Source organism: Hemicordylus capensis, chromosome 15, assembly GCF_027244095.1.
Source record: "Hemicordylus capensis ecotype Gifberg chromosome 15, rHemCap1.1.pri, whole genome shotgun sequence".
In the NCBI taxonomy this organism is placed as follows: Eukaryota; Metazoa; Chordata; class Lepidosauria; order Squamata; family Cordylidae; genus Hemicordylus; species Hemicordylus capensis.
This window is the reverse complement of record NC_069671.1, coordinates 15,683,923-15,704,766: the sequence shown is the minus strand read 5'-3', so window position 1 is coordinate 15,704,766 and position 20,844 is coordinate 15,683,923. Positions and strand designations below refer to the sequence as shown.

The window sequence follows — 20,844 nt, the reverse complement described above, 5'->3', positions numbered from 1 at the left end:
GTGTGGATCCAGAAGTCCTCCCAGACTGCGAACCTGTTCCTTTGGGCGAAGGGTGACCCCATCTAGAACAGGCAGACCGAGACCCTCTCCAGAGTCCTGGCCCCGCACGTGACCACCCCATGGCCTTTCTTGGCAGGGCAGAGTGCATCCAAAGAGGCGTCTCCCCCTCCCAGGCCCAAGGGCTGGGCTCCAACCTGGTGACCGAGGTGAGAGTCTACAACTGGTTTGCCAACCGCCGGAAGGAAGAGGCTTTCCGGCACAAGCTTGCCATGGACAGCTACACTGGGCCACAGCCCGGCTCTGCACTCCCCTTGGCGTCTCACGGCTCCTCCTCCCTCCAGTCCACGGCGCCTCTCTCGCCAAACAAGATCCACGGTGAGTCCTGGGCGTGGAAGGAGAGGAGGGGATGGAGACGGGAGGAGCAGAGAGGCTTGGGGAAGCCGGCTGGATTTGGGCGCTGGGACGGGTTTTGTGTGGAAGGGTCACGTGGCGGCAGCTCTGATCTTATTTTATTTATTCATTCGTTCGTTCGTTCGTTCATTCGATGTTTATACCGCCCTTCCAAAATGGCTCAGGGCGGTTTACCATTCAAACAAAACCATTAAAATCAGTGAACAATCAAGTTATAAAACAATGTCAAACAAATGAACAATTAAAACATCATAAAACAATAATTAAACAATCGCAACAATTAAAGAATGGCTTCCAAAATGGCTCAGGGTGGTTTACCATTCAAACAAAACCATGAAAATCAGTGAACAATTAAAACAAACATGATAAAACAGTGCAAAACAATTAACAATTAAAACATCATAACCAGCGTCTAGATAGGCTCTTAGGCAGTGCTGGGGAGGAGACAGATGTCGTGGTGCATGTTGGCACCAGCGATGTGGGGAAATGCAGTCGGGAGGTCCTGGAAGCCAAATTTAGGCTGATAGGTAGCGTATTGAAGTCCAGGACCCACAAGGTAGTATTCTCAGAAATGCTACCTGTTCCACGCGCAGGTACAGTAAGACAGGCAGAGCTGAGGGGTTTCAATTCTGGTCAAAGAGTCAAAAGAAAGATAGCATACATCAGGTGAAAGATTCAGCATATAGGTGCTTATATGTCAGTGCCAGAAGCCTCCGAGCCAAGATGGGTGAGCTGGAGTGCTTGGGTGCTAATGCAGATATAGATACAGTGGGCATAACAGAAACATGGTGGAACAGTGAGAACCAGTGGGACACTGTTCTCCCTGGATATAAACTCTATAGAACTGGCATCAGCTTCTCCAAGGTTGCAGGCAGGAGTCTCTCTCGGCCCTATCTTGGAGATGCTGCCAGGGAGGGAACTCGAGACCTAGATGCTCTTCCCAGAGCAGCTCCATCCCCAGAGGGGGAGATCTTCCAGTGCTCACACTTCTAGTCTCCCATCCAAATACAAACCAGGGTGAACCCTGCTTAGCAAAGAGGACAAGTCATGCTCACTACCACAAGCTCTTTGCTGCCTGCAAAGAGCATTCTTAGGGGTGAAAGGACTTTGCGATACCTTACTATGAATATGACAAATATTTATATACTGCGCTCCAATAAACGTTTACGAATACAATGAATATTTATATATCGCTTCTTGGTAAATGTTTCCCAAAGCGGTTTACACAGAGATAATAATAATAATAGATTCGGAAGACGGATCCCTGTCCCCAAAGGGCTCACAATCTTAAAAAGAAACATAAGACGGACACACCAGCAACAGCCACTGGAGGGATGCTGTGCTGGGGACGGAGAGGGCCAGTTGCTCTCCCCCTGCTCAATGGAGTGAATCACCACTAAAAAGGTGCCTCTTTGCTCAGTTAGCAGGGGACGAAATACTTATGGAGGCAATGCAATTAATGCTGTTAGTGTATTTATCTTAGTAATGAAGCTGGCTTGACATTTTCAAACTTATTCAGGAAATGGGCCAAATGCATCGAAGAAAATCCTGTCTTTGGGGATACGGTCAAACCTTTTAGTCCATTTTCCAGGCGAGTTTCCTGCCCAAGACCATGTGGCAGGGAAGACTGGGGTGGGGAGAGAGGTCAGTACCGATCCCTCATCAGCAGGAAAGAGGAACCCGCACATGTTCTCTCACCCTGCTCACTTCCTGGCCAGGCAGGAAGCAAAGGGATTGGGTTGGCTCCTGGGAGGCTGGAGGAGTCGCTTACCTTCCTGGCTGCAAAGGAGGCCTTTTACAACAATGAATTCAAGCAGCAAGACCATAATAGGCTGGAACTGGAATGTTGGACCCTTGGCTATAAGGCTCCAGTCTGGGGGATGGGGGAGCGGGCAATATATTTGGGGGAGCCTTGGAGTAGATGGCGACCCTCTCCCTCACCCCCACACACTCTGCGTCTCCTGGAGAAAGAGCAGGGAAGAAATATCACAACTCCCCTCTCCTGTAAACCGGGGCTTTTCATAACCAAAATGCGACGGGTAACGAGCACAGACTTCCTCCAGTGGAACGGAATCTATATAATTAATTACCTTAGCCGGTGCGTGTCCAGGATTTGGCGGCAGAACTCTCGCGACACGCTGCGAGAGTCCCGGCGGAGTGAGGGGGAGAGGGGGAAGAAAGTGCCGGCGGTGGCCAGCTGGCCGGCTGACGGGCGGGGGGGGGGAGAGAAAAGTGGTGGCGGGCGGGGGGCGAGAGAAAGGCGGCGGGCAAGAGAAAAGCGGCGGTGGCGGGCGGGCGGGCGGAGTGGGGGGAGGGAAAAGCGGCGGCAGTGGGAGGGCAAGCGGGGGGAGAGAAAAGCCGCGGCAGGCGGACGGGAGAATGGCCGTGGAAGGGCCCTTCTTGGCCGCCCGCCACAGCTCTGTGTGTGGGGAGGTACGGGAGGGGAGGAGGGCTGAAGAGGGTGGGGCCGGAGGGAAGGGGAAGGGAGGAGGGAGGGGCAGGGAGGGAGGGGGTAACAGCCGGAGGAAGAGGGAGGGGGTAACAGCCGGCCCCAAAGTGCCGCACAGATGCTCTAGTTGGCTAGTACCATTTATTCCCAATAAATTGGCTTACATTTCGACCTGATCCTTCCCTGACCTAATCCTGAGCCCCAAAGGCACAAACACGGGGTCTTGTTCCAAGCCTTCCAAAAGGGACTCAGGATTGGACTTTGGCGGGTCTCCAGTGGGACGGAGTCCCATCAATGGAGAACAGGCCTTGTGAATGCCTCCGAACCCCTTTGAAGCTGTTCTGCCTTTCCAGGTTTGCTCTTGGTGGATCTCCGAGATTGTCGTGGGCCACACACAGCTAGCTGTACCCCACCACCCGCTTTTCTGTTTGTCTTTCAGAGCAATCTCCTCTACAGCAGCAGGGCCTCTCTTTTTCCGACTCCGCCATGAGGTACAGCCAGCAGCCGGTCAGCGAGACGGATTCCTCGAATGGCAACCAGCACGGGGGAAACAATGCCATCGTGACCACTCAGACCATCCTGCACCAGACCTCATCCCCCGGGCTGTGTGCAGTCGCTTCCAGTTCTGCTCCAGACGCTAAGCTGGTGAGCTGAGTGCAGCCAACATATGGGAGGAGAGCTGGTTTTTTGCGGTAGCGAGTGTGAATGGCCCCTTTTGCTAAGCAGGGTTTGGGTGAGGTTTGCATTTGGATGGGTGACTAAATGTAGGTAGAGAGATTAGATTGGTTGGTTAAGTGAATATGAATAGGACACATATTTATATATCACTTTTATTTATATGATTGATTGATTAAGTGCCGTCAAGTTGGTGTCGACTTTTAGTGACCACATAGACAGGTTCTCTCCAGGATGATCTGTCTTGGCCTTCAAGGTCTCTCAATGGTGCATTCATTGCTGTCGTAACTAAGTCCATCCACCTTGCTGCTGGCCATCCTCTTCTTCTCTTTCCTTCAACTTTTCCCAGCATTATGGACTCCTCAAGCAAGCTGGGTCTTTGCATCATGTGTCCGAAGTATGATAGTTTGAGCCTGGTCATTTGTGCCTCGAGTGAAAATTCTGGATTGAATTGTTCTAGGATCATTGGTTGGTTTTCCTGGCTGTCCATGGTATTCTCAAAAGTCTTCTCCAGCACTAAAATTCAAAAGCATCAATACCTTTTCTATCTTGTTTCTTCAAAGTCCAGCTTTTGCATCCATAGAATGTCACAAGGAAAACCATGGTCCGAACGATTCTAATCTTTGTAGGTGCAGACATGTCACGGCATCTAAATATCCTTTCCAAGGCCTTCAATGCAACCCTACCAAGTGCTAGTCTGCGGCGTATTTCTTGACTGCTGGATCCTTTACTGTTGACAGTCGATCCTAAAAGTCGATCCCAACCCTACCTGGAGGTTTTACAGACAGGGCTTTCCCCCCAAATCCACTCCTGGTTGGAGTATGGCAGTCCACATATTTGCTGGATTTAACCCGACCTCCCTGGGGGCTATCAGAGACCAGGACAGACAGGGCTTTGTTTTTCTCCAAAGGGAGGCTGCAAATTCTGGCTTAGCCCAACTTATGTCCAGCGTAAAATAATCCTCTATTTCCAGCAGCTTTTGAAAAAAAACTCCGGGGCTTCTGCTTTCTCTGTGGATGGAGGTGCTGACGGCTATGCGAATGGTCCATCTAATCCCTCAAACTGAAATGCCTCGAATCTGCTGTGAAGCAAAAGCAGATTCAGTCTTCAGATACGCCGAGGCATAAAGCCATATGTGAAAAACCTCCTGGAGATGCTGCCAGGGATTGAACCTGGGACATTCTGCAAGCAAAGCAGATGCTCTGCCTCTGAGCTCCTGACGAGCATCTGCAGCTGCCTTCTGAGTCAGGGCCTCGGTCTATCTCGTTCAGTGTTATCTACACTGACTGGCGGCAGCTCTCCAAGATTTTTCAGGCAGATGTCTCTCCCAACCCTACCTGGAGATGCTACCTGGGACGTTCTGCATGCAAAGCAGATGTCCCCACACTGACCTGCAGCCCTCACCACAGTGCATCCAAAACTCTGGGAACGCCTTGAAGGGCTCTGCCCAGATTGTTAACATGTCCCCTTCCCAGCCCCAACCACGCCTCAGGCCCTACAAGGGCTACTTTGCACCGCCTTGTTCCTCTGCATAACTCCCCGGGTCACCTTTCCACCTTTGCCTCTTCTTCTTCCTCATGCACAGATCTCCGCTCCCGGAAGCTCCCTGCCCCCGGTGAGCACCCTGACGGCCTTGCACAGCCTCGAGCAAAACCCGCACGCCCTGAGCCAACAGACCCAGAACCTCATCATGGCTTCGCTCCCAGGGGTCATGGCCATTGGACCTGGGGACACTTCTTCCCTCACGCCGGCCTTCACCAATGCTGGGGCCTCCACCTTGGTCATCGGTAAGTGAGGAGACGCGAAGAGGAAGCCACATGAAGGGGCCCCCTTGGACTGTATTGACCTGGATAAAAGACAACTCTGTATTTAAGATGACCCCCTTTAAAAATAGCGGTTAAATACAGATCATGCATGCATTTACCCAAAAGGCTGTTTCTAACATCAAAGAACCGGAGGGAAAAGTGGATTCATACACAGGATACCACAGAGTCAATACATAAACATGCATAGCAAACAATACATAGAAAATGATACATGAAGTGTCCCCTTTGCTCAGCAGGGTGCACCCTGGTTTGCATATGAATGGGAGACTTGATGTGTGAGCCCTGTAAGATATTCCCCTTCAGGCAGGCGTCCCCAAACTGTGGCCCTACAGATGTTGCTGAACTACAACCCTTAGCATACCCAGCCACAATAAATTGTGGCTCAGGATGCTGGGAGTTGTAGTTCAGCAATATCTGGAGGACTGGAAGCCTGCCTTAAGGGATGAAGCTGCTCTTGGAAGAGCATCTAGGCTCCAAGTCCCCTCCCTGGCAGCATCTCCAAGATTGGGCTGAGAGAGATTCCTGCCTGCAATCTTGGACAAGTAGATGGCAGCTTCCTATAGTTTCCACTTCAACTGCCAAAATGTCCAAGAGCAACCCTTGTTGTAGCAGAGTAGAACCAGCTGAGGTCCACGTGAGGAACTGAATGTGCCACTTCCAGCAGGGGGAGGAGCCGTGGGTCTGTTGCAGCCAACCCAACACAGAGTCTTGTGGCAGCTTAAAGACTGAAACATTGATGGAAGCAGAAACTTGTGTGGGCCAACAACTCATGTCACCAGATGCATGAAGTGTGATGGCCAGTGGACAGACCAAGATAACGCTTCATGCATTTGCTGAAGTGGACTTTCATTCATTCATTCATTCGTCCATTCATTCAAAATATTTATACCCCGCCCCTCCAGTACACTACTGCTTGGGACGGCTCACAACATTGATAAGATAGTTACAATGTAAAATCAGACTACTAAAATTAACCAGATTAAGCTAAGTAAGTTAAAAATCCAAGCTAAAACCACAATCAGAATTACAGATTTTAAAATTTCCAATTAAAAGTTACCTAAAAACACTGAAAACGAAGAAACTTTCCAGATATACACAACAGTTGAAACATTAAAAAGCCTCTTTAAAAAGGTATGTTGTTAATAGTTTTTTTAAAAACACTGAGGGAGGGAGCATGGCGAAGCTCTCCAGGCAAGGCGTTCCAGAGCCGAGGGGCCACAACCGAAAAGGCCCTGCCTCAAGTCCCCGCCAACCGGATGTCTGTCAGTGGAGATTCACCTACCAAAGCACCTGCCACACTAAAGGTGCTTGCTTCCAGGGGGTCACAGGAGTCTCTTTGCTGAATGCATGATGTGATCTTATGTCTTCCAGGCCTCGCCTCCACCCAGCCCCAGAGCGTCCCGGTGATCAACAACATGGGGAGCAGCCTCACCACCCTGCAACCTGTCCAGTTCTCCCAGCAGCTGCACCCCTCTTACCAGCAACCCATCATGCAGCAGGTCCAGAGCCATCTCAACCAGAGCCCCTTCATGGCCACCATGGCCCAGATCCAGGCTCCGCATGGTAGGTTTGGGGCCGGCTCTGTGCCCCTCCTTCTCGTCACGTATCACCAAACTTACTGGATTCGCCCACCAGCTTTCCTTTTGCTGACGTTTCAATAAAATTGGAAAACATTTTTTTTTTAAAAAAATAAAAATAAAGTACACCCGGAGCTCAAGACCTTGCCGCCGCTGGGACAGCTTCTGCTGCTCCTCCAAGCCCCGGCCACTCACTCTCTCTTGGTCTCCTTCCCTCCTAGCACTCTACGGCCACAAGCCCGAGATGGGCCAGTATGCCCACACCGGCCTCCTGCCACAGACCATGGTCATCACAGACACCGCCAATCTCAGCGCCTTGACCAGCCTGACGCCAACCAAACAGGTAACGGGGATGGGGGAGGTGTGTGTGCGCATATTCTCTGGAGAGGGCTCACGGGATACAATAAAGCAGGGATGGGGAACCTTGGCACTCCTGCAGATAGTGGCCTACAATTCCCATAATCCCTAGCTATTGGCCTCTGTGGCTGGGGATTATGGGAGTTGTAGTCCAAAAATAGCTGGAGTGCCAAGGTTCCCCATCCCTGCAATAGGGTCAGAAAGAATCCTAATGTTGACTGGGAGGCATTCCCTGCCACCACCCCAGCATCGAGCTGCCTAGCCTTAGGATAAAGGCATAGCCTTCCACATGCCTCACACGGCTCCGAATCCTGAATGCCTCCATTGCCTCCAGGTGTTCACGTCGGACGCAGAGACACACACAGAGTCCGGGATGCACACGCCGCCGGTGCAGGCTTCCACGGTACACTTGCAGAACCAAGAGGCAGCCATCCAGCACCTGCAGCCCAGCCACCGCCTCACGTCGAGCCCCGCCGGTAAGAGAGCTGCTGGTCCGGAGCGTCCGGTTGCAATGGCAGCCTCCTGCCAGCGTCTCCCCAACTGGCAGCACAAGGGCGTTCCGTTCCTGGGCTGAGCGACGGAAAGCTGTGTCTGTCGTCCTCGTGACAGTTCAGGAATACGGAGTCGGACCATTGGTCCACCTAACACAGTACAGTCATCCCTCCCCAACTGCGAGGGTTCCGTTCCGGGGGAACCTCGCGGCGGGCGAATTCGCCGTTGGAGAGCCATTGGAATCAATGGCAAATGGAGGGTTAGGGGGATCGCGGTCGCGAAAGGACGGCAAAATACAGTGGAAAATAGAGGGGGGGAAATCCCTCCAAATCACCAGGCGTGAGTAAGAGGATTGAAGTGGGAGCCCAAAAATGACCCCTGACCCCCCAGCGAAAAAGACCTCAACTTGGGGAAAAAATTGCCAAACTGCGGATATTCAGGTCGTGGTTGGCAAGACATACCACAATTTCCCAGTTGTGGCTACTCAAAACTACGAACTGATATAGTAGTTCCCCATATTCTGGGAAACACACCAGCAGGGATTCGAACCCACGGCCTCCTGCTCTCTAGGCAGGTTGCTTCCCCGCTGTGCCATTAGGTGGCTGTTCACAATGAAAAACAGAATCCAAAAGAACCCACTTTGATATAATTACTATATTTATAACAGCAATAATTATTAAATAACCCTAAAAACAGGCAATAACAACTCATTCAAATACAATAATACAAATAAAAAGTAATACTAATGTGGCCACCATAACCTACAACAAGGTCTATCCACAAAAATGGATATATATCTCAGAAATGCACGAATACACAAAACCTGATTACAGAACACACAAACATTAATAGCCAAACATAGCTTCCTGATAGCTGCCTACAGGAGTTACTGCAAATCAGTACTAGGGATCTGGTACTTCTGGCAATCAAGTTCTGTGATGATGCAGAAACCACAAGATCATGATGATTATGTCCTGTGGCAATGCATAGAGTTTTTATTTGAAGGGCTTCCATTTCTTTATTAGACTGTACCAGGAGGTTATGTTTGGATATTAAAGTCTGTGTGTGCTATAATAAGGCTTTGTGTATTATTGAATTTCTGAGATATTTATCCATTTTGGTGAACAGAGTTTGTTGTAGGGTTTTTTGGGCCATATTAGTATTTTTATTTGTATTATTGTATTTGAACCAAGTTGTCTGTTTTTATGGTGATTTAACAACAACACAACAACAACAACAACATCGATAATAAAATTCAGCCATCCCAGGTCCTTGGGAAGGTCTCGATGTCTGGATAAAACAAACCAGTCAATAACACCTGTCTGTGTAAACAAGAAATAATAATTAATACAGCTTCGTAATTATATCAGTCTGGGTTATTTTTGATTCGTATAAGTATAAGGTATTTCTGAGATATTTATCCATTTTTGTGAACAGAGCTTGTTGCAGGGTTTTTTTTTGCCACATTAGTATTTTTATTTATATTATTGAATGTGAACGAGTTATTGTCTGTTTTTATGGTCATTTGAGTAAGTTATGGTCGGGTTTTATGGTGATTTAGTAATAATTATTATGAAGACAGCTTTGTAATGATATCAGTCTGGGTCCTTTTGGATTCAGTTCTGACTCAGCAGAAGGCAGCCTCCAAGAATGTTCCACAGGAAAGGAAGGGGATTCAGTGAATGCCTTCCTGTGCATTAACCTCATCTGGTGTGTGTTTGCTCCCCAACAGTCTCTTCCAGCAGCCTGGTGCTTTACCAGAGCTCTGACTCCACCAACAGCCACGGCCACCTGCTACCATCCGCTCATGGCGTCATAGAGACTTTCATTTCAACACAGATGGCGTCCTCCTCCCAGTAGCCACAGGGACCCCTGGACACTGGATCGCCATGGACCCAAGTACAAGGCGCTGTATGCACCCAAGATGCCTGCCCCAGGGAAAGGAAGACAGTGGTCACACGCCTAGCCGGGCATCTCCTCTCTCCTGCACTGCCTTCTGTGATTCCCCGTTCCACACCCCACATCCCACAAAACGTTTGCATGAAGCGACATTGCATGAAGCTGCCTTTTGGGGTTGTCCATAGGGCAGGGCCCCCACTCCTTTAACCCCCTTTAAAATTAACTGGAAGGGCCCCCCGCACTGGCTGATTTGCCTTGGGCCCTGCACCCCGCCAGGGTCTCTAAGGACAGCCCTGCTGTCTTACACCGAGTCAGACCCTTGGTCCATCTAGCTCAGTATCGTCTACACCGACTGGCAGCGGCTTCTCCAAGGCTGCAGGCAGAAGTCTCTCCCAGCCCTACCTGGAGATGCTGCCAGGGATTGAAGCTGGGACCTTCTGCATGCAAAAAAATGCACACTGGAGACTGCATTTGCCAAGAAAAATCAGAGCCTTGGAAAATTTGGGATGGGATGTTCCCAAATTTGGGGGGATGTTCTCCGATCTTCAGCAGGAGTCCCTTCATGACAGGATGATGGAATGAGCATGAACTGGTCAAGAGCAGACCAGTTTTCTATTTCAACAAACATGGAGGAACCAACCAGTTTCCAGCAAGTCTTGCAGGAAGAGGGAAAAGGTGTGCTCCAACAGAGACAATTTCCTCTTGATTCCTCCTCACACAATTATGCTGCAGGCAAGCTGTGTAAAAGCAAAGCCAAGGTCTTTCTTTGGGCAGAGATTTTCACCCTCCTCTTGTAAAAGCAGGACATTGGGGCATAATATGGCTCTTTCTCCTCCTCCACTGTGGAAGAAGATTCCTGCTATTTCTCTGTCCTTGGGTCTCCAGGGGATTCATCCTGTATGCCACCCCCAGCTCTGGCCAAAAGAGAGCATTGCCAGGGGGGCAAGGAAGTATCCTTAAAACATTTGGACAGAGAAGAGGCTTGCTTGCAGGTCTCAGAAACTGGAAGTTTCTGCTCTTGCTGGCTCCAAAATGCCGCTTTCACTGGAGACAGGTGTGATTAAACATCAAACGAGGAAAAGCTGACACCTTCCTGGTTTTAGGGTGAATCCAAGCCTGTTCATATCCAAGGTATTAAGAGAAAAAGTCAGAGGGGGAGAAATATTGATCAAGAATTGTTACGTGTATGAGCAAACTGGATCCAAATTATAAAGTGGGGGGAGCGCTTAGTACCATTCCTTCATATTCACTGCCTCTGCTTTTTTTGATCATGATACAGGCCCAGTTCAGACACCATGCTAAACCATGGCTTAGAACTATGTCAGAATGATCCACAGTGCATTCCCCTCCTGCGTGACGAGATTGGAAACTTCCACCTTTGTTTATGAACTAGCCACAGTTTCCCCCTCAACATCCAAACTCAAGGAACTGTGGTTTGTTCTAACTGTGGTTAATTAATCACAGTTTGATTCTGGCTTGTTAACTAACTGTAGTGAAAACAAAGCGCAGTTCCAGGTTTGGACTTAATAAGAGAACTGCGGTTGGTTCAAAAATAAAAATGAAAGCTTTTAATCCCCTCCCCTTACATGCACGGATGAAAGAGGAGCGTGCAGTCCCAAGGGTTCTTAGTGGCTTAGCATGCAGCCAGACTGGGCCATCATGTAAATAGTATCCACATTGTATGCTGGGCATCTTGAATCGCCAGAGGTCCTTGTAATGCTCAATAGACTCAGACTCCAAAAGCAATTGCCTGTCCTGCTTTATCTTGTAAATTTATTTAATTTTGAGTAAATCAAAAGAAGGGGGGGGAGGTGTCATCCACAAAGCTATTGTGCCTGTTTATAAAGTAAACACAGATCAGTGGACTTTTAAGGTCACCAAGGCTGCAGGTAGCTGTGTCAGTCTGGAAGAAAAAAACACAGAAGTCACTGTACTTCTATAAAAAGTGAGAAAGCTTTCATGCTCCTCAAAACTCATCAGGCTGGACGTTAAGCAGAAAGAAGAAAAGGAGGTTGCTGGACAAGATGAAATAGCAATAGTCGCATATCCCCCAGAATTAATTAGATTATTTAAGTACCAAATGTCCCAAATGCAAAGCAGGCCTCTCAAGAGAAGAACCGATAGTTGCCAAGAAGTAGAAGTTCCCTCCCATTCTGCGTTCAATTGGCCAAAGGCAATTCTCTCCACCCCTTTTGACTGAATGGATTTATGAGAGTGTTAATAACCTCTCTCCTCAGGCTTTGAAGCAAAGCCTGCTGGATCGGTCCCAAACCCAATCTAGTCCAGCATCCTGTTTCACACAGTGGCCCGCCAGATGCCCCTGGGGAGCCCACAGGCAAGAAGTATGTGCATGCCCTCTCTCCTGCTGTTACTCCCCTGCAACTGGTATTGTGAGGCATCTTGCCTCTTAGGCTGGCGGTGGGCTATAGCCACCAGACTAGTAGCCATTGATGGACGTCCTCCATGGATTTATCTAAGCCTTTCTTAAAGCCATCCAAGCTAGTGGCCACCACCACATCCCACAGCAGAGAATTCCAGAGTAATTATGCACAGTGTGAAACATCCTTTTGTTGGTCCTAAATTTCATGGCTATCAGTTTCATGGGGTGACCCTGGGTTCTAGTGTTGTGAGAGAGGGAGGAAAATTTCTCTGCAGGATAATGCTGATCTTGAATATCTGTCTTAGACTGTGCAATTCTAATGTGTTAACAACTGTGAGAATACAGTCCAGGAAGGTATGCATTCTTTCTAGACTGATCTAGAACTTAACAAGTTGTTCTGGTAAGAACCAATCTGCCTCCTTTCCTTTCACTATAATGTTAAGTAATAATTACCATCCTCACAAGTTAGCCTTAAACGTTCACTTTAGCCTTAAACATTCACACGTCTGCCACCTTGAACTGGGGTGGATGACATAATCACAAACGATGCTGTTGAGACGTCCTTATGTGTCCCTACAACTGTAGCAAATTTGGCTCAAACCAGGTGGTTCAGGGTAGCCCATCTGCACCTCAAATGTTCACGCATCTGCCATCTTGAATCAGGGTGGAAGATATCATCACAAACTATGCTACTGAGACGTCCTAATGTGTCCCTACAGCTATAGCAGATTTGGTTCAAATCAGTTAGGCGGTTCACAAATTAGCCCACTTGCACCTCAGACGTTTGTGCATCTGCCATCTTGAACTGGGGTGGATGAGGTGCCACTATGTGTCCCTACACCTGTAGCACATTTGGTTCAAATCGCTTAGGCGATTCACAAGTTGCACCTCTGTCTGCCATCTTGAATCGGGGTGGATGAGATCATCACAAACTACGTCGTCGTTGAGGTGTCCCTACAACTGTACCCAACTTGGTTCATATTGGTCCAGGCATTGCGAAGTTGATGGGGGTGGGGGTGGGGGCACACAGACACATACACAGAATGCCTGGTGATCTCATAAGCTTACATTCCTTAAGGAAACTCTGTTAAAAATTGTTATTGAAGAGAGCTCATCCTTCAAAACGGAAGGGCCATTCTAGGGTCAGAGGAGTCCCCAGCCAGGTAGGAGAGCCGTGTGTGCTCCTGAGCGGTGGTCGTGTGGATGCAAAGATCAAGGTAGGAAGAAGGGAGAGTGATGGTGTGGGAGGCAGCCGCTGGGTAGGGATGAGGGCTACCAACCTACATTCTGCCCCAGCACTTTACTGAGGGTGGACAAAAAGCCGTCCTAACCCATCTTCTGCTTCCCAATACCATCCCTCTCTCCTCCTTTTACCTTGATCTTGGCGTGCAACATGACCTTCGATCGAGAGCAGTGGTGCATCACTGCAGGGATAGGCAGGGATGCAGTCCCTGTACTTCCCCGCCCCGCCACCCCCCCAGGGTCTCAGCAGGGATGCAGAGCCCTTGGCTTTCAACATGGAAATCAAGTGCTGCTCCTGCTCTTCCCACCGTTGATTACTATTTCCCCTGTCTTAGGAATATAGGAAGCCACCTTACACTGAGTCAGACCCTTGGTCCATCTAGCTCAGTATTTTCTGGCAGCTGCGCTCCAAGGTTTCAGGCAGGAGTCTTTCCTAGCCCTTCCTGGGATGGAATCTGGGAGTGTCAGCAGACAAGTCGTATGATGGACTAGTGACAGGGTATCCTAAAACGAATGGCAGGCAATGCCCACTGAAATGCACCGGCTCCTTCCGAAGGGCAGCAATTCAGAAATTCCATGCCTACCTGGAGATGCTGTCAGAGGGGGGGGGGGGGAAGGGAGGCTTATCCAACACCCGGCAGGCCCTGATTCTCGGCTGATGTGCTGCATGCAACTCAGCGAGTCACCAGGTCATGGTTTGCTCTCCATCACCCAGAATTTCTACCCTCGGAATAAAGGACGCCATGCAGGACAGTCATTCACGGATGTCTTATTCTTCAAAACTCTGCGCAGAAGGCAGATTCCTTCCATGCGGAACAAACTGTCCGACAGGCAGCTGTTCTCGGCCACATGGAGAGAGTCACGGCAGGCTGCGCCTCCTCAGCAGGGACAGTCCAATTAACTCCACAACCCGTAGATTCCAAAATAATACAAAACCCAATGGTTGCATTTCCTCCATTAAGAGCAACCCCTCATTCTGTCCTTTCTTCCACATGCTTTTTCTTCTTCTTCTTCCTTCTTGTGACCTGTCCCGAGAGCTTGTCACCCGCCCTCTCTGTGCCCTCTTCATTCTTACACACCCCATTGATGCACGAGGACTTCTCTGTCCCATCCTCGGCCTGGCTGAGAGGCCTTGTTCCCATGACATTGTGCTCACTGCCGTCCTCTTCATTTGCTTGGGCCGTCTTCTTCCTCTTCTTCTTCCTCCTCTTCCTCTGGCGGGGCTCTGTGGCCTGGCACTCACGGCCCTGGCTGGAACCCTGGAGTGGGGTCACAAAGCCACTGAGCTTCTGGATATCTGCTGCAGACACAGCCGCCTCTCGGCACCTCTCCAGTTCTTGGTCGCTGTCCAGCTCACTGGAAGAAGTAACAAGCCAAGTGGGATGATTTTATTTACTGCATGCATTTGAGAGAAGAGCCAGCGGGGTGTAGTGGCTAGAGTGCTGGACTAGGACTGGGGAGACCCGAGTTCAAATCCCCATCCAGCCATGATACTTGCTGGGTGCCTCTGGGCCAGTCACTTCTCTCTCAGCCTAACCTACCTCAGAGGGGGGTTGTGAGGAGAAACCTAAGTATGTAGTACACCGCTCTGGGCTCCCTGGAGGAAGAGCGGGATATAAAATGCAAAATAAATAAAAATAAATAATTTATATACTGCCCGATATAAAATCTCAGGGTGGTCTACAACGTAAACAAACAGCCACTAAAACCTACAAATCATATCAAACAGATTAAAGTTGCCATAAATAAAATGAAAAACATCACAAACTAAAAGCCTGATGAAAGAGGTGTGTTTTCGAAAATGATTTCAAAACAACCAGAGGTGGGGAGATTCTGATTCATTGGGGAGTGTGTTCCAGAGGCAAGTATAGAGATGGCCCGGTTTTGGATCGCCACCAAAGGGGATAAGTCGTGCTGGCTACCACAAGACCAGGTCTCGCTCAGAAGGCAAAGCACAGCCAAGACAGATATAGGAACTTAGGAGGCTGCCTTATACCAAGCAAGACCATTGGTCCATTTCGCTCAGTATTGGCTAGGCTGACTGGCAGTGGCTCTCCTACGGTTTCAGGCGGAATTCTTCCCCAGCCCTACCCGGAGATACTTCCAGGGACTGAATCTGGGACCTTCTGCATGCAAAGGACATGCTCTGTCCACTGAGCTATGGCCCAATCCCCAAAACAGAAAGCGGCTTTACACCAAGCCAGGCCTCTGGTCCATCTAGCTTGGTATTGTCTACTCTGACTGGCAGCAGCTCTCCGAGATATCAGGCAGGAGCCTCTCCCAGCCCTACCTAGAGATGCCACCAGGGAGTGAACCTGGGACCTTCTGCAAGCCAGATCTCCTCCCCTAAGCATCAGCATAATAGCAAGCACTCAACAGCAGGTTTCATGGAGAAGGCAAGTCACTGTGTCTGCCCTCAACGGCAGCTTCCCAACTGTTTTCATGGGCTGCCCCACATAGCAGCACCCACAAACAGTGTTCCCTGTAACAGGTAATCCTAGATGCTGTGGACTACAACTCCCAGGATCCTCAGCTACAATGGCCTTTGGCTGGGAATGCTGGGAGTTCTAGTCAACAACCGCTGGGATGACCAAGCAACGAATATTGGACGTTGAGTTACAACTTGAAGCAGCTAAAATTTCAAAGGGTGTGAACCTTGGTGATCAGATTTTTAGCTCGAACCCTGCTGCATACCTAAGAAATATTACACTTCCTAAATTCAGAGGTGCTCTATCGCTAGCGCGATTAAGCACGCTTCCATCGGCAGTGCTTTATGGGAGGTTTAATGGGGTCCCTTATTCTTCCCGGCTTTGCCTGTGTGGCTCAGGCACTGTGGAGACCACTGATCATGCTATTTTATATTGTAACCTCCACAAGGATATTCGTATAAATCTTATTTTACCCTGACTGAAGACATATCCTGGACATCCAGAGGAATTCTATCGAAACGTCTTATTGTCTGATTTTAATTCTAAGTTTACTAATTCAGTGGCTAAATACTGTTATATTGTGTGTAAGCGCCACTCTCTTGTTGACAATTCTGTTTCTGGTCAATGACTGAACTAAAGTGACTGACTGAACAGCTGGGATTACCTGTTACAGGGAACACGGCCCGCAAAGTCAACTTTTACAACAACAGGTTCCAAAGGACAAGCCACACTGAGCACCTTCTCACCTGGAGCTGGATTGCTGCAGCCGTCTCCTTCTGAGGGGCGAAGGGTCTGGCTTGCCACAGTCTCCTGGGACAGAGGAGGAAAAGAGGCGGAAGCCTGCACCGTTGAAATGAGAAGAAAAGGGAGAGAAATGATGACTATTCTGTTCCGGTCCAGAGCTGGGAGATGTGTTTTCCACCAGGGGCCACCAGGTGGATGGCTAGAGCTGGAGGTTGGATATGCCCAGGAAGGACTGAACAAATGTTTGCAGAACATGTTTAGCCCAGTTTGGGAGAGGCTCAAAACCAGATTACCTTTCTGCCAGCTCACCTTTCTTCACCTCTGTCAGGAACCCACCCTGATGCCCCTCTCAAGTCCAGGGAGGTGATTTGTCTAATGATTTTTTTAATCAGTTGTGTTACCACGTTGACGGAATTTATGAAGTTATTACTTTCTTTCGCTGCCACTGTACATTGGAACATAGGAAACTGCCAAATACTGAGTCAGACCATTGGTCTATCTAGCTCAGTATTGTCTTCACAGACTGGCAGAGGCTTCTCCAAGGTTGCAGGCAGGAATCTCTCTCAGCCTGATCTTGGAGATGCTGCCAAGGAGGGAACTTGGAAACTAGATGCTCTTCCCAGAGCGGCTTCATCCCAAGGGGAATTTCTTGCAATGCTCAACACATCAAGTCTCCCATTCATATGCAACCAGGGCAGACCCTGCTTAGCTATGGGGACAAGTCATGCTTGCTGCCACAAGACCAGCTCTCCTCTCCTGATGGTCTATTACCCTGCTCTCAATAAATAACCTCTTGGTCACGTAGCCTCGCAGGCGCAGGACAGGTATATATGTTCAGTGCATATAAGGAGACAAAGAATCCATCTAACTATATATTTGATTCTCTAAGGCAGGGTTTCTTAACCTTGGGCCCCCAGATGTTGTTGGACTACAACTCCCAGAATCCCCAGACATGGCCGTTGTGGCTGGGGATTCTGGGAGTTGTAGTCCAAAACTTCCAGGGGCCCAAGGTTAAGAAACCCTGTGTTAGAGGGGACACTGGTGGGCTCCTTCCTTGAAGACATCGCCCTCCTTGGAAACTGTCAAAATGGCACCTGCCCCCCTCCCATTTTCACTGGCAAAAATGTGGACTGAGCAGGCACTTTAGCTCAGCGCTAGCAGAGGTCCTGCTTCGTTGTCCAAGCAAGGGCAGAAGGCCCAGGCCTCAGTCACACGCACTGGTATTGTGCTCCCCGTTTCTCTTCCAAGTCTGAAGGGGGCTCCAAGGCCTGAGCACCCACAGCCCCAAGGAGCTCCCCAGGCCAGATCTCCGTGGCAGGCGACGCTTCCATCCCCAGAGCCCCAACACTGAGTTCAGCACCCAGACCATCGCTGCTTAGGGAACGCTCCCAGCTGGTACTACAAAGCCATTTGGTGGGTGCAGGACCTGCAAGAGACTCACCGTCATCTTCTGCCTCCAAGGCGCCCGTCGAGGTCTGTAGAGGTCCTGGGGTTTGCTCCAAGATGGTAATCGAGCTGAGAAGGAAGAAGAGCGCTATGAGACTGCTGGGCGATACCAAGCTCAAAATGCTGGGAGTGGCAAGAAGGACCAGGAGAGGTGGTGGCTGCTGGCAACTCCCCCCGCCCGCCCCCAGCCCCTTTCAAGGTTCAGAAGGATTGGTCCCCACCTCAGGCACTGCAATACCTTGGGCTGCCTCTGGCCTACTCATCCCATGTCGTCAGAGGGTTGGACGAGGACCAAAGAGACCTGAGTTCAAATCTCCATTCAGCCATGAAACTCACTGGGTGACTCTGGGCCAGTCACTTCTCTCTCAGCCTACCCTACCTCACAGGGTTGTTGTGTGGATAAACATAACTATGTACATCACTCTGGGCTCCTTAGAGGAACTGAATGATTGACTGATTAAGTGCCGTCAAGCTAGTGTCGACTTTTAGTGACCACATAAATAGATTCTCTCCAGGATGGAGGAATAACAGGAAACAAATGTACTGTATGTATGTATGTATGCATACATGAATGCATGAATAAATAAATTGTTTATTTCTCAGACACTGCTTTTCTGGACAGAGTACAAACAGGCCTTTAATATGTAACATAAGCAGCACCCTGAAGAATTCCTGCCTCAGGGCAACGTCTGTTTACAGCCCCTAGAAATATTTAGCCACGTTTTACTGGGAAAAGCTCTCAGCTAAGCCTCTCCGCTCACAACAAAGAGCTGCAGCTTGAGAAAACCTTTGCAAATACCCATCCAGGATGGCTCCCAGCTTCTTTGCAACGTGTGCTCGGAATTCTGGGGTGGTCTGCAGTTCATTCCCATCCTGCCCATGATCCTCGGCCATCCTTCTGTTAAAGGAGAACCAACAATTAGAAAACTGTTTCTAAAACAGAACAAAACAGTTAGGAAATTGGGGAAAGATCTTAAAAACTGGAGTGAGCCAGCAGCAGATGAATGAGGAGAGCTGGTAGAGGAGAGCTGGTCTTGCGGTAGCAAGCATGACTTGTCCCCTTAGTTAAGCAGGGTCTGCCCTGGTTGCATATGAATGGGAGACTTGAATGTGTGAGCACTGGAAGATATTCCCCTTCTAAGGGGATGGTGCTGCTCCTGGAAGAGCAGAAGGTTCCAAGTTCCCTTCCTGGCAGCATCTCCAAGATAGGGCTGAGAGAGATTCCTGCCTGCAATCTTGGAGAAGCCTCTGCCAGTCAGTGAATACAATACTGAGCTAGATAGACCCATGGTCTGACTCAGTATATGGCAGCTTCCTATGTTCCTAATGCCATAAGATAGCTTATCTCTGAAGAAACTAATTTGATCATGGTCCTAAAAAACAGATACATTCATATATACACAATGCTGTCCATTGACTTAACGTAGCCTCTGTGCTGGGTAAAAGATGTGTGGTTTCTTGGCTCCCCTTTTAGAACTAGGAAAAGTAGGATTGTCCGTTCCTCCCAATTGAGTAGGAATCAATGGACAGTTCTCATAATGGAGCCAAATGAGATCCCTTAAGAATTTGTACGGGGGCCAGAACTATTTAAGATCTATCAACGATGAGCAAAAAGGAGGCATCCAAGTCTGCAGTAATGCCAAATTATTTGGGATAGTAAAAATCCAAATGGACTATGAAGAACTCTAAAAGGGTCTCTCCAAACTGGAACATCTTAATTTCTGGGTGATGCAATTAGGATCTGGATGCTCAGTGAACTTTAAAAAACACAAAAAGGTACCTGATGCTAGGTTCAGCTGATGGCAGCCGGCTTGTCTGAAATGCACCTGACACCAAAAACAGTTTTTAAAACATCAAAGTTAGAGATAGCCGCAATATGAGAGCACAGTTAATTCAAATGTACACAAACCTAGAATTTCACCTAGGATCACATTAAATATCCTAGAGATTATGGCTCAGGTCAGACAGTGTGTCCAAAATGTAGCACAAGCCTAAACAGAGAAAATTATTTTATACTGTGAACCACCCAGGAACACTTTTTGTATGGGGAGGTATATAAATGTACTAAATAAATAAATAAATAATAATCCTCGCACAAAATGGATATGGGTGTCAGCAGGACAATCATGCAAACCTCAAACCACTCCCCCTCATTCCTGACCTGTGGCTACTCTCTGGACACCGAGGAGGCAGTCCTATTAAAACCAGTTGCAGTTACACAGATGGATCCGTCGCAGATTTTAGCTGCCAGCTTTAGTTGCCAGTGGTCATTTTGCTATCAGAGTCCTTTTTGCTTTTTTGAGTTTAAACCATCACGGAGAACACACCTTTTACTTGAAAGGGCAGCAGTAACTGGAAAGAAACAGGCATGGGCAAGAGCAGAAGGTTGCAAATTCCCTCCCTGGCAGCATCTCCAAGATAGGGTGGAGAGAGATTCCTGCCAGCAACCTTGGAGAAGCCACTGCCAGTCTCTGATGACAATGCTGAGCTAGAGAGACCAAGGGTCTGACTCAGTATATGGCAGCTTCCTATGTTCCTATGTTTCCTATGGGCTGCAGCTGGCGGGGCCAAGCGGAGGCTGGACTACAACTCCCGTCACCGACAGCCACAATAAACGGCGGGTGGGGTTGATGGGAGTTGTATACCCAACCACAGCTGGGCCATCGAAGCACCAGAAGAAGACAGAGAGTGATTTGGCAAGACTGCTTGCGGGAGAGACTTTGGCTGGGCCTGCAGCCCAAGCCGCCCTGTCTGCCTACCTTCCGGGGCCCAGGATGCGGCCTCTCGAAATCGCCTCTGAGCCTCAGCCGCCGCCTCCTCCTCCTCGCTGCTGCAACTTTCCCTGGCCGCCGCCATGTTGGCCGCTTCCTCGGCCGCAGAGCATGCTGGGGCTTGTAGTGCAGCCTTCCAATGCTCA

The 20,844-nt window shown here is 49.1% G+C and overlaps 2 protein-coding genes across 4 annotated transcripts in view; one reads left to right on the top strand and one right to left on the bottom strand.

The window, feature by feature from the left end:
• Nucleotides 1-12,477, top strand: part of HNF1A (HNF1 homeobox A) — a 29,329-nt gene extending 16,852 nt beyond the window's left edge. Inside the window, exons 4-10 of the mRNA XM_053280484.1 lie at nucleotides 137-375; nucleotides 3,300-3,505; nucleotides 5,121-5,322; nucleotides 6,733-6,924; nucleotides 7,160-7,281; nucleotides 7,630-7,771; nucleotides 9,520-12,477. Coding sequence (XP_053136459.1) covers nucleotides 137-375; nucleotides 3,300-3,505; nucleotides 5,121-5,322; nucleotides 6,733-6,924; nucleotides 7,160-7,281; nucleotides 7,630-7,771; nucleotides 9,520-9,647 — 1,231 coding nt within the window. The 3' untranslated portion in view covers nucleotides 9,648-12,477. The remainder of the gene's footprint in view (nucleotides 1-136; nucleotides 376-3,299; nucleotides 3,506-5,120; nucleotides 5,323-6,732; nucleotides 6,925-7,159; nucleotides 7,282-7,629; nucleotides 7,772-9,519) is intronic.
• Nucleotides 12,478-14,061: 1,584 nt separating this feature from the next.
• Nucleotides 14,062-20,835, bottom strand: C15H12orf43 (chromosome 15 C12orf43 homolog). Of its 3 annotated transcripts, none has more exons than XM_053280490.1 (6): nucleotides 20,687-20,835; nucleotides 19,708-19,753; nucleotides 18,715-18,825; nucleotides 17,923-17,996; nucleotides 16,484-16,577; nucleotides 14,062-14,664 (listed from the first exon to the last, which is right to left on the bottom strand). In XM_053280490.1, exons 1-6 carry the CDS (start codon nucleotides 20,781-20,783, stop codon nucleotides 14,280-14,282), a joined length of 807 nt encoding a protein of 268 aa, XP_053136465.1. In that variant the 5' UTR covers nucleotides 20,784-20,835; the 3' UTR covers nucleotides 14,062-14,279. The 3 variants fall into 3 exon arrangements, with proteins under 3 accessions (XP_053136465.1, XP_053136466.1, XP_053136467.1); XM_053280491.1 differs by having other exon boundaries at nucleotides 18,727-18,825; nucleotides 20,687-20,834; XM_053280492.1 differs by lacking the exon at nucleotides 18,715-18,825.
• Between the last annotated feature and the right edge of the window lie 9 nt (nucleotides 20,836-20,844).

Bases quoted from the DNA above. Each gene is read 5' to 3' on its own strand.
- C15H12orf43 (XM_053280490.1), bottom strand. From the start codon at position 20,783: ATGGCGGCGGCCAGGGAAAGTTGCAGCAGCGAGGAGGAGGAGGCGGCG. The intron at 18,826-19,707 runs GTACCTTTTTGT...CTCCTTTAACAG, and splicing joins TCAGCTGAACCTAGCATCAG to AAGGATGGCCGAGGATCATG. The intron at 16,578-17,922 runs GTGAGTCTCTTG...TCAACGGTGCAG, and splicing joins CTTGGAGGCAGAAGATGACG to GCTTCCGCCTCTTTTCCTCC.